Source organism: Mycteria americana, chromosome 9 (assembly GCF_035582795.1).
Source record: "Mycteria americana isolate JAX WOST 10 ecotype Jacksonville Zoo and Gardens chromosome 9, USCA_MyAme_1.0, whole genome shotgun sequence".
Lineage (NCBI taxonomy): Eukaryota > Metazoa > Chordata > Aves > Ciconiiformes > Ciconiidae > Mycteria > Mycteria americana.
This window is the reverse complement of record NC_134373.1, coordinates 43,684,923-43,697,579: the sequence shown is the minus strand read 5'-3', so window position 1 is coordinate 43,697,579 and position 12,657 is coordinate 43,684,923. Positions and strand designations below refer to the sequence as shown.

Genomic DNA, 12,657 nt, shown 5'->3' with positions numbered 1-12,657 from the left:
CGTGGCCAGCCTTGCCGAAGGTGCCAGGGCCATCTGCAGTAAGCACAGGGGCTCAGGAGCACATGCATTGCCCAGCGATGTACTGACGCTAGCCGTAACCTCCCCACTAACTAGTCGACGTTGACTGTTAAACCAGGGAGGTTAGAGGTACATACTAAAATGCGCGTTTTTCTCTGCACACAAGAGTTTTTCCTCTCAGTCCTGTCTGAGTTGATCTGTGGGGTAAATAGCATAGAAAAAGGACCATGTAAGGTAGCGACCTCTCCCTCCTGCTGTTTGCCGAGGTCCTGGTGCTTGTTCAACCTGGTTCTGAACGTGTGCTTGAGCTGCAGCCCGAATAAATAACCCCTTTTTTACTTTATCTGCATGGGAAATAGGTGCGGTACTGTACGACGGAGATTGTAATACACTACAGGAAAGTGGAAACCTGCTGAAGTCAGTCTCTGAAGTGAAAAGTATTGGCTGTTGGTGTGAAGGTGCAGGTGGCCAAGGTGTAGCAGACAACATTATCAATAAGATATGGTACAGACATTGCCCCTGAATTTCAGTGATGCAGCTGTATCTACTCACTGATACTGGTTTCTCAGTAGATGTGAATGGAAAAATGCTATATTGATGTGTAAAAAAGTCTCAGTGTGTTATTTAGGAAGACAAAGTAGGAAAGGGTAACTTGAGACATACTATTTTTGTAATTGTTTAGTCTTATTTCTAATCACGCTACCTTCTTCCATCGGAAGCCCCTAAGTCTCCCCTGACTAATATTCTGTTAGCTGCACTGTTCACTTGGTATTTTTCTCCTTACTCGGTGGACTCCTGCCACGGATCTATTGTCAGCAAGGTAAGTGGTTCCTTTCAAATGGGACAGTGAGAACCGTGTCATTCCGGTTTCTGTTGTTTCCTTGGAAATAACGGTTTAGCTGTCACGACCTGAGCATTCCTCGCGTGTGCGCTGGTACCAAACAGGACCTGGTGAGATACTGAGTGTAAATATAGCAGCTTTATGGTCCTCTACGCTGGCTATTAAGTGAGTGTATATGGCACAATAAATCTGAATTGTAGTACCTTGTCCTATTCTGGAAGGTTTCCTAGGCTGTTGATACTGCCCTTAGCAATTGGCCTTGATTTCCTTTGGGACCATGTTACTGTTTGATTTTTTTTCTTTAAATAACTTCACCCAGAAGCAGGAAAACACAACTCTGACCACGAAGAGGTCGCCAGTGTTTTACGCCTTCCCGGCCGGAGGGAAGGCGCAGTCCGGCCGTGGTGCAGGCAGAAGGGGAGCGCTGCCCCTCGACGGGGCGCGGGGATGCGATGGCACGGGGGGGCTTCATCGGCACGATGAGGCAAAGGCTTCTTGGTGCGAGGGGCCGGAGGAAAGCAGCCGGGGGGTCTGCTGGGGGGTGGGCATCTCCGAGAGAAAGCCTTGCGGGGACCTGCAGCCAGAGCGGTCTCTGCAGGCGCAAAGCAAAGTCAATGCCCTGTCTCGTGGTCAGGCAGGGCCGTTGCATCCAGGTCAGTATTTCTGGGTGATGTCTCTGCCCCGCTGCCCTGCCAGTGTCTGCAGAAAGGAAGGTGGCACCGGCAGCACGCTTGGGTAAGTCTGGGGAGGGGGAGCTCTTCAGAGTCTGCCCTTCCCTTCCTGAAAGCCTCAAATACCATATTTTGATCATTATTTTACTTGGGAGATGAGCTCAAGATCAAAATTATCAATGCTAATTCATAAATAATCTCTTGCTAAGTTATCTTATAGAGCCGTTTGATTTACTGGTAGGTTTTGGGATTTTTTTTTTCCACTTAGAAGAATATTTTGCACATGTACAGTCTTCAGTGTTCATGTGTGCTAGAATTGCTTTTAAAGTTACATCTCATAGTATATAAATATATATAAAATCCTCTGCTTTAAACAGTATTCCCATGACTAATAACTACAATTGCAGACCAATTGTATAACATTAGTGTAGTTTGCCTGACTCTATTGCAAATGATGCCTGGATTCACACTTTCCTGCCTGCTCCATTTAAGTTCCTGTCATTAAGGTGAAGTAAAAGCAGGAAAAGGACATCTCCCATTTAAGGTTTCCTGTGAAAGACCAGTCTGCTGCACAATTATTTTAAAAAACATGGTTTGTAACTTTCAGGGGTGTTAAGACCATGCATTAACATTCCTTAACTTGTGTGTAATTTCTCCCACCCAACATTTCTTTACCATTTAAAATTGTTTTAATCTTTCTGAAGAAGAGCATATATTGTCATGATCTCCTTAAACTGCAGTTTGGTAAATGACTTGTTTAAATTTAAGGAAAAGAGGTTGTTGATAAGTATAGTTTTCTAATACTCTTCCTCAGCTGTCATTTACTTTGACCAAATTTATTTAAACCACCTTAACCTTTCAGAGAAAGGCCAGGAGATGTTTAAAAGAATAATATGTGTCTGACATTTTGGTTTACCAAAAGGACACCATCATAATTCTGTAGTGCCTCTGTTAAAAATAAGCTAAGAAAAGGAAACTAAAATCTCTTTTTCTTTCTGCTTAATTTTGAAAGAATGGAAGGAAATTTGATTGATAGTTGCATTAGAAAGTGACCTGCAAAGGTAATCACCAAATGCATTAATTTGTCACTGCACCAAGATGTGCTGAGCATCCTCCACATACAGGTAGTCTCTCTCTCTGAGAAACACCTGAGAGTTTTGTTATCAAGAACATACTTTTAAAATGGTTTCTCTGGTACTGACCATCGACTCCTCCCGCGGCTGCTGCCTTGGCGTGGCACTGCCAGGCACCACCTCGTGCTGCGTCACAGAGTCAAGCGAACGCTTGCTGAGGTACGGGCTGAGCGTGGCTTTGATCTGGTAAGGTGGTCTTAAAAATATTTCATGGGTCTTTCATGTTATTTCATTACAAATGCTCCGTGCATTCTTTCTGTTTCCATGTGCACTATCGTTGCTTTGTGTAAGCTAGCATTGTGTAAAGCAGGATGGAGAGCCTAAGTGACTACCCGTGGTTTGCGCAGCAGTGGAGTTGGGTGACTGCGGCGGAGCTTGCGAAGCGGTTTGTTCCGCAGCAGTCCCGGGTGGCAGCTGGTTTGTCTTCTCTTAGGTTAGAGATGTCTTTGACTTTGGCATGGCAAATACAAATGTAGGCCAGATTCCCTGGCTGATTTTAATATAATTCTGTCTTGCTTTCAGAGTGTTTCCTCTTTGTGGCCATTTCTATTTAAACATTTCAAGATCCCAGGAGGTTATTGTTAAAAAACTTGATAAGTTAAAGAAGTAATTTTCTAATTATTAGTAGTTTCAGAGTTATAGAGCTTCTTTCACTCATGTTGTTGTTCTCAGACTGTGAATTACAGCTGTGTATCAATGGACAACACAAGTACAGAAGTTTTACACATTGTTGCTTTGTTATCCTGTGAGTTCAGGTGCAAAGATATCTGGTAAATTCAATTAAATCCACTGGTTTCACTGTTTTTCAGCAGATCTGGCAAACATATCTGAATTTTAGCACTAGAAGAAGTGGCCAAATATGAAGCAAGACACTGCCATGACGTGACTTTATTTTTATGTTTCATTGTTATTATCCATAGGCCTTGTGAGAACTGCACGGACAGCGTGGTCGTTGTGAAGTGCTGCTGCAGGAGGAGGCGGTGCGGGAGAGCAGACTGCACACACAGCTCCAGCCGGTTTCCTCCGTTTGTGCTGGGTGTGCATTTGTGATGGGTCGCAAAAGAGACCCAAACAGAACTTTAACATTTATTATTGTGGAAAACCACCAGATTTATCTTTGATGACGTCACGATCAGCTACTGACAACCATATTTGACAACCAGAGAGGAACCTGGAGCATACTGCAGTGTGACTGGCGGGCTTTATCAGGGCTTTTCAAACCCTGGTCAGTTAGAATGAGGTCTTTTAGTAACAAGACAATCCCATGTTCTTTTTGTCACCCTCTATGCATAGTGGCAAAAGCAATCTTGCTTCTAATTATACATCGTTCCTGCAGAAATAACTGCAGCAAATCCTTGCATGCAGAAGAACTGTCTGTGCTTGAAGCTTTTTGGTGCAACTCAGGAGGGGTGGGAGTAAGCAGGGGGGAGCAGGAATAAGGGAGTCATTGGGGCCCATGACTACATATAATTGATAAAGGATCAAAGGCATTGTTTGTTTCCATTTTTAAGGAGTGATGAGGTGGTAGTGGATACTAACTTGCAAATAATCAGGAAAAGACTGCCTTTTCTTTGAATTGACGGGTTTTTGTTGTCTTCTTGGTGCAGTGAACTTTTTAAGCCCTGCTGCTCCAACGGCTCAGCTTGCACATAGCATTTTGATTGTATTGTAGTTCTTGGTGAGAGATTTTATTTTTCATTTCTTTACAACAGTCAAAAGGCACAGTGATGTCAAAGTCATATATCCTGTCCCACACTAGCATTCACATTATTAGTATTATATAATTTCTACAATAAAACTGGGATAATTAATTCCTTTACAGGGTGAACGCTTCATGACGTTCAAGTTTTTCCCTCTCCCCCTGGATGGAACAATAATCCTGCCCTGCTGCAGACCCCTGGCAGCAGGCATTCCTTTAATGGACACATCATTTTGCAGCAAACTAAGACTTCATCAGGTGTTCTAACCTTTTCACTAATAAGATGCAAAAGATAACAAAATTCATAACTGCATGACAAAAAATGAGTTGTAGCAGCACGTATATACGCTTTTTGTTCACTCTAACATACTGATATATTCATTTGCGGAGGGCCACCGAGGAGGTCCAAGGCTGGAGCACTTGTCCTGTAAGGACAGGCTGGGGGAGCCTGGCTTGGTTAGCCTGGAGGTGACACACCTTGGGGGTTAGCCTGGAGGTGGCACACCTTGGGGGCATCTAAACAGCAGCTCTGCCCATACTGACAGGGAGGGTATCCAGAGGATGGAGCCAGGCTTTTCACAGCGGTGCGTGGCGGGAGGATGAGAGGCAGCGGGTGTAAGCTGAAATAGGAAGTTTTCAAGCCTCGACTGGCTGAAGCCCTCGTCTGACCGTGTCCCTGATCTGGCTTTCAGCAGAAGTCAGACTAGATGACCTCCTGAGGTCCCTTCCAACCTGGATTATCCTGTGATGCTCATTTATTGTTTAGAGTATATAAATGACTATGTTGATAGTATTTGAAATTGGGCATAGAAAATGAGTATTTTTTGGACTGATGATTTTGGAAAGAGGTTTGGATGCATCATGTATGTCTGCACTTCACAGTTGTGTCTGCATAACGCAGACATACTTAAGCTACTGGAGCCCTGAGCTGTAAAGTAGCAATGGTGCAGGTCAGCTCTGCGTAAACATCTTAGTTCTGGGTGTGCATAGTTTCAGTAAATTAGAAATAAAATTTTCCATTGTTTCTAGAAAGAACTGCAGAAAGTTTGCACAGCTTGTATTAATCGTCTCTTTCCTGGGCTCGCAAATAAGACTGGACTTTCCAAGTTTAGCTTGGCTGTCATTTTGATTGCTTCTCAGCATTTGTGGGTGTAAAAGGAGCTGGTCTAAGGTTTTGGATTTATTGAGAGAGATAATTTACATGGTGAGGTGCCATGCCCTTGTCCATCCACTTGTTTTGTGCGATGTGGCCAGACTGCATAAATAACGTTATCTCGAATGTACTCCAACCCTGTGTTTGTAGAATTCAAGGTGTCTGTTTCCAAATGATTAAAGTCCATTTTTTCTTAGCCCCCTTCCTTTCCCACCAAGATAAAAAGCAAACCCAAAACTTTTTAAATACTCCCCATTGACAGGAAAGACTAGGAAGTAGATTTCTTACGCAAGGCGACCCTCTGTGATTCTTCTAACCAAGCCAAGGCTGCTCTCTTCAGCCGCGAAGCCCGGGTTGGGCTGCTCAGAGTAGGGGTGGCTGGCAGAGCCCGCAGGGTCGCACCCTCCCTTTGCTGATGGCACCGCGCCGCGCGGGGCTGTGGCACTTGCCTGGTGCCGGCTGTGTCGGCGCGGTGCACGGACACACGTTCTGGTGCTGTTCCTACATACACAAAACCAGACTGTGCTGGTATAAGCCTTTTGTGCCTTTGCTCCGTAGTTATGCTACTCTGCTCATGCCAAGAGAAATAAGGTCTTTGGTTCTTGTAGACAAAATCTGGGGTAGTACCTCTGTCCAATACATTTTCCTTCAGATAATGCCATCAGCTCCTCTGCTCTGCCAGCGTGATGACGATCTACAACACCCCGTGAAGTGAGCGTAGAAACTGCATTAAACGCAATTGATAATTTCTGTGAAAAATGTTTTCTTCTATTAAATAAGGGGATTAAAAAATTCTTTAAAATGTATTAAGGCATGGACACAAAATTGCAGAAATCAAAGTCTTCAAACTTGAGACCACGACTGGGGTTACACTCTTGCCCTCCCGCCCTTCCCAAAAGTCGTGTGCATTAAGGACAGTGTCAGCTGTGACTCTGCATTTCCTCGCTTTTGTCAGTTTGTGTCACAACCTTAGCATTATTTAAATGAACTTTTTTTTTTGTATCTAATATTCATATTCAGGTATTCAAGCCATAATTTCTTTTAGTAAAAGTGACATTTTGTAAAGTTCATTATTTTTTTACAGAGAAAATCTCAGGCACTTAAAAAAATAGACATTAAATAATGGAACGGCAGTGTCTCCAGGCTAGCAGTCATCCCTACAGTTTGTCATTTTAATACCTGAATACCTGTGAAAAAGCAGTTTGATAATACCTAGGTTATTTAGCCTGACCCGGGCTGCCTGACCGACTGGGAACTGCATCCATCAGCGCGAGCTGCATCTCCGCACCTTCGCAGGGCCCCTGGCTTCCCACGGGCACCCTATGACTATGTTTCTTTTGACACTTTTGCGTGGCATTTTCGAGATGCACCATGAAAACCTCTGTCAGGTTGGTCTCCAGCTTTGTGTCACGAACGTGTAGTGCGGTGTGGGCACGGCGAGCTGTCTCATCGGCAGAGCCCTTCCCGGCCGGCAGCGCCTCTCCGCTGCGGTTTGTAGGTGACGTGCACGAGTCGCTGCACGTGGGTGAGGGCCTATTGTAAAATGAAGTTTATTATTAATAATTTTTATCGCTGAGAGGAAAGGTGAAGAATCAAATAACTTAAGATACATGGGAGAAGTGGACTAGAGGGGCATCTTGTCTACAGGCTCTTCCAGAAGTCCCCCATGCAGCAGCCTGGCCATTTGACATTGCGGCTAACACTCCCTTTTGTTCATCTTGTGGCAAAGCAGCATACAAACTCAAAAGGAAAGAGCTGTGCCTCCTTTTACTTTTAAGTGACATTGCCTTTCCTTGGAAGAAGGTGATGCTCACAAAGGAAAGCCCTCCTTTTGTGCATTTATCTCAGCATTAGTGACAGAAAAGGCAATTTTTGCCTATTTCCGTAATATTTTTTGAACAAACTGTAATATAGAATTATTCCTGTCGGCAAGACCATAAGCGTACTCACTGCCTTTTTTTCAGTTTGTTAGAAATCCTTGCTCTGTGGTTACCCTTTTGTGGTGTTTGATAGCTGCGAACACCACGCGAGATCAGCATGTGCTTATTTTTCTGCAGCCCGCGGCATGCTGGAACATGCCAGAAGAGCTCTCCTGAGCCATTTGGATTATGCAATTTTGTCAAGCACGTAATCCCACCACCTGAATATCTGACTCGGTCCCAGCTCTTCTGTGTTTCCCCGCTCAGGAAGCAGCTGGCAGGTGAAGGCGTCCTTCAGCCGTCCCCTCAGCCATGCCGTTTCGGGTCCTCAGAACCTGACTGCCTGCACACCAGTTTCAGGCGCGATACGATGCAGAGCAGGAGTGGTGAGCAGGGCACTGCCGTACGAGGGGCTGCCCGTGATGCTATGGGGAAGGAAGGTTTCAGGAAAACCTTTGTTTTCCAGATAGAAAAGGACCAACCAGCGTGTAAAGTTTGATATTTTTAAGTCTTTTGCTTTACAGGAACAGAAGGAAAATATATTCTGCAATACTTTTCTTACGGTCCAGTTACACAGATCCCTTATAATTTCAAAAATTAATTTGCTGTGTGTAGCTGGCAGATATGAAAAATCATTAAATATGAGGAAACTTAAAACATTCCTGATACCATCAAAATATAGGGTATATTTAGCCTACAAGTAAGTGGACTACAGTTTGTTGATGTTATCGAAGCTGATCATATACTTTAAAATTGAATTTGGATGGAAATCCTACAAATACAGTAATTCTCTGTTTTAAATATTTGTAGAATTAGTTTCTCTTTTAAAAATAATTTTTGAATTTTAAGAATTAAAAGCTTCTTTGGCCAGGAGCCATTCTTATCTCGCAAACAAGACAGTATATACAGGGTTAGTGAATTATATAGTTCTAAAAGGTGCTGGCTGTCTGAACAAATATGGATTTCTGACGAACACAACAAACATATATGTTGTTTTCCCTCTCTTCTCCAGTACTACGTTATGAATGTATTTTTTTTTTTGTCTTGAGGAGATAATTTAATCTATTGTGTTCATTCTTTTTGATTGGCCGTAAGGAGTCTCAGAAACTATTCTTTCTTCTGATAAAACTATTCTTATTCAAGAATATCATATTCATGTATTGCTTGGCCTTCACAAACGCTGGCGAAAATCAAGTAAACGCTTGCTTAAAGCCATATTTCCAGGAGTAATAGCTTCAGTTCATTCTTTCTGTAGCTCTTGGTAATTCCTAAGGAAGCCTCAAGTTAATGAATATACACTCTCCAACTTGTTCCAGTATCAAGGAGTGCCAAAGGCATGATTTCATACACTGGTAGTACTTTCTGTTCAAGTCCCCAAGGACCAGTTCTAAAAGTGCCACATTAATTAATGCCCTGTAACATCGTTGTGACAATAAATATCCTACTTCTGAGAGGGGGAAAAAAAAACCCAACACGTGAGGAATGAATATGAATTAATTTTCAAATCTACATACTACAAAAAAAGGTCAAGTGCTAAAGAGGTCAAATGCCTGATACAGCAGGATGTTTCATGAAAGCCAAAAGAAATGTCTTAAATTTAGATGAAACCTTAGATTATTTTTCTTTAATCTTCAGAAAACTTCTTTTTTTTTTTTTTTTTTTTACTTAGGGCAAATAATTTCTTGAAATATTTATATGTAGCATATTTTAGACTTCATATACTTTGTGACATCATTTCCCAGTAACTAACAGAATACCCTCAAACACAATTCCTGTAATTATTTACAACCCACGACAATATTTTTTAAAAAAAATACAAAGGCAATGCAAAAACTTTAAGTGTGGCTGTGTTCCCAATGGCTCGTTCTCCAAACGGAGTCTTGAGGATGCTCCGCATAATTCACCTAGACACCACGGACTAGTAATGTGGCATTTCTCTCAACTACGTCAGGAAAAGGTCTTTTTAAAGATTGCTTTATGTTGAGGTCAGAAACGGCCAGACCATTCTGCCCTGTCCATCTTGCTAAGAAAGTTTTTGCACTTTTGCTTCATCTAGAAACTTACCTCCACATAAAAAAAAAAAGAAAATTTTGTGTTTCATGGGTGGCTTTGCAGACCGTGTGGGTGAAGGCAGGCAGCTCTGCAAATGAGGTATTTGAAAGCATCTAAAGAACATAAAAGCTTGACTGTAAGAGGACCAGTGCTCCTAAACCACTGTTTCAGCCATGAAAACAGTAGCCTTACGATGAGTCTTATACGAGGAGATGCAATATCTCCTTTTACGTAGTGGTTTTCAAAGAATGAGGAAAGCAGGCAAACAGACCATCATGGGAGGAAGCAGTATGACAAACACTGTGTTTTGATTTTGCAGTAGCCTCTGTAACTCAGGATATGTAACTCATGATACGTTACGAATATTCATAAAAATGTGGAACTTGAAATTGTTACTGTGTCTTACGAAGAAGGAAGCACAACAGCTTTTTAAATCTGGGAGGGAGCAGTTTACTGTACCCTGGAGCTGTTTTTATGAAGTGGCAGACCGTGTAAACAACACATGGATTTTTCAGCTAAAATGATAATATCTATAGTTGTATAATAATTATAAAACATCATATGTGTACAGCATCTTCTAGTTATTATAACTCTCGCAATGTGCTGTCCAGACACACAGAAAACCACAACTAGTCTGTCCAGTGACCTTCTGGTCCGTGGGGCTTTGCGCACAGACTCATAGCAGATCTGAAAGCACATGAGCGTGCTGAGCACAGCCAAAAAAAGCCCCCACGCTCAGAAACCCTGGCTTTTAACACGGCTGCTTGCTGAACTCGAGGCTTCTCCAGTAGTGTTCTTGGGGTTCTGAATTGGCTCCAAATATGGACATGGATTACATGAACCTGCTTGCAAAGGCCAGTGTGACCTGAGAAGAGCAACAGTGAACTTAATAAACCAATGGGCAAGAGGTGAACACCCATCTGAAGGTGACTTTGCACGAATGAGATGCGTTATTTGTTAGGAGCAACCTCTACAAAGAGATAAGTAGAGCAGTCTCAGTTCTTCTGGCTAAACGCCGGCTCAAATATTTAAGGTTTAACTTTGTTGGATAAGTTTCAGAGAACATCTCTCAGTCTTATTGTATGTTCGTGGTACCGGACCGACCACTTGCAGGAACGGCATCGCACTGTGCCCGGAGCAGGGAGCCAGGGTGGTGGTGGCTCTCCAGACTCGCTTCAGCCACCCAAGGGATCGCTGGCTGCTATTGTGCTTTAGGACCCATCCACGCCTGGAAATGTTATTCATTCTCCATCTCCACGGAGCTCTGTCCTCGTGCGCAGGTTTCCATAGGGTGGCATTTTGCCGTCTTTGGTGGCATTTTAGGAGAACTCTGGGTCGGCACTTGTAATAACACGCATCTTTAATAAAATGACTTGGTAACTGAGAATATAGGATCCTATAAGTAAGGGAGAGAAGGGGATCTGTTTGTCACACTCTGTGCCCAGCCACTATCACCAGCTGATTTTTGTATTATCTGAGCTGAATATTATAAGTTTTTAAAGGGGTAGATCCCCCTTCAGGTGCAGTGATGCTCCATCAGGTGCCTAGTGTCACGTACTTGCATGACAAACATTTGATGAGACACTTATACACTATATTGGGTTTGCATGGCAAGGTTTTGGTAGCGGGGGGCTACAGGGGTGGCTTCTGTGAGAAGCTGCTAGAAGCTTCCCCCATGTCTGATAGAGCCAGTGCCAGCCAGCTCCAAGACGGACCGGCCACTGGCCAAGGCCGAGCCCATCAGCGACGGTGGTAGCACCTCTGGGATAACGTGTTTAAGAAGGGGAAAAAACCCTGCACAACTGCAGCTGGAGAGAGGAGTGAGAACATGTGAGAGGAACGACCCTGCAGGCCCCAAGGTCAGTGGAGAAGGAGGGAAGGAGGTGCTCCAGGCGCCGGAGCAGAGAGCCCCTGCAGCCACGGTGCAGAACATGGTGAGGCAGGCTGTCCCTGCAGCCTGTGGAGGTCCACGGTGGAGCAGATATCCACTGCAGCCCATGGAGGTCCACGGTGGAGCAGATATCCACTGCAGCCCGTGGAGGTCCATGGTGGAGCAGATATCCACTGCAGCCCATGGAGGTCCACGGTGGAGCAGATATCCACTGCAGCCCATGGAGGTCCACGGTGGAGCAGATCTCCACTGCAGCCCGTGGAGGTCCACGGTGGAGCAGATCTCCACTGCAGCCCATGGAGGTCCACGCCGGAGCAGGTATCCACTGCAGCCCATGGAGGACCCCACGCTGGAGCAGGTGGATGCCCGAAGGAGCCTGTGACCCTGTGGAGAGCCCGTGGTGGAGCAGGCTCCTGGCAGGACCTGTGGCCCTGTGGAGAGAGGAGCTGACGCTGGAGCAGGTTTGCTGCCAGGGCTTGGACCCCACGTGGAAGGGACCCACGCTGGAGCAGTCTGTTCCTGAAGGACTGCACCCCATGGAAGAGACCCACGCTGGAGCGGTTGGTGAAGAACTGCAGCCCATGGGAAGGACCCACGCTGGAGCAGTTCGTGGAGGACTCTCTCCCGTGGGAGGGACCCCAGGCTGGAGCAGGGAAGAGTGTGAGGAGTCCTCCCCTGAGGAGGAAGGAGCGGCAGAGACCAGCAGTGATGAACTGACCGCAGCCCCCATTCCCAAACCCCTGCACCGCTGAGGGGAGGAGGTGGAGAAATGGGAGTGAAGTTGAGCCCGGGAAGAAGGGAGGGGTGGGGAGGAGGTGTTTCAAGATTTAGTTTTTATTCTCTCATTATCCTACTCTGATTTGATTGGTAATAAATTAAACTAATTTCCCCAAGTCAAGTCTGTTTTGCCAGTAATTTTGACAGTAATTGCTGAGTGATCGCCCTGTCCTTATCCCGACCCACGAGCCTTTCGTTGTATCTTCTCTCCCCAGTCCGGCTGAGGAGGGGAGTGACAGAGCGGCTTTGGTGGGCACCGGGCGTCCAGCCAGGGTCAGCCCACCACGTGCATGCGGGATGCTCTGGAAATATTTGCATAGGCCAGACGAAATATCGCACATCCAACCCTTCAGTCAGGTAGCGGAGCCGTCTGTGACTGCGGCCAATGGAAGTTGCTATGGCTCCTGGTAAACACTGTCCCGTGGCTTCTGCTCCTGTCTGCGTCGGAGCGAAGGGGCAGATAGCAGCAGGGACATTGAGTGAGCGGGTGCCAGCATTAGCTC

At 45.0% G+C, this 12,657-nt stretch overlaps 1 protein-coding gene across 1 annotated transcript; it reads left to right on the top strand.

Moving 5' to 3' along the window:
* Window positions 1–11,413: 11,413 nt before the first annotated feature.
* LOC142414491 (uncharacterized) lies at window positions 11,414–12,390 on the top strand. The gene is made up of 2 exons (XM_075511788.1): window positions 11,414–11,695; window positions 11,736–12,390. Exons 1-2 carry the CDS (start codon window positions 11,418–11,420, stop codon window positions 12,127–12,129), a joined length of 672 nt encoding a protein of 223 aa, XP_075367903.1. The 5' UTR covers window positions 11,414–11,417; the 3' UTR covers window positions 12,130–12,390.
* The last annotated feature ends 267 nt before the right edge of the window (window positions 12,391–12,657 follow it).

What these genes read in the sequence shown, in the direction of transcription:
- LOC142414491 (XM_075511788.1), top strand. Translation starts at nt 11,418, where the DNA reads ATGGTGAGGCAGGCTGTCCCTGCAGCCTGTGGAGGTCCACGGTGGAGC. An exon ending in GGAGGTCCACGCCGGAGCAG is followed by an intron (nt 11,696 to 11,735) that starts GTATCCACTGCA and finishes ACGCTGGAGCAG; the next exon opens with GTGGATGCCCGAAGGAGCCT.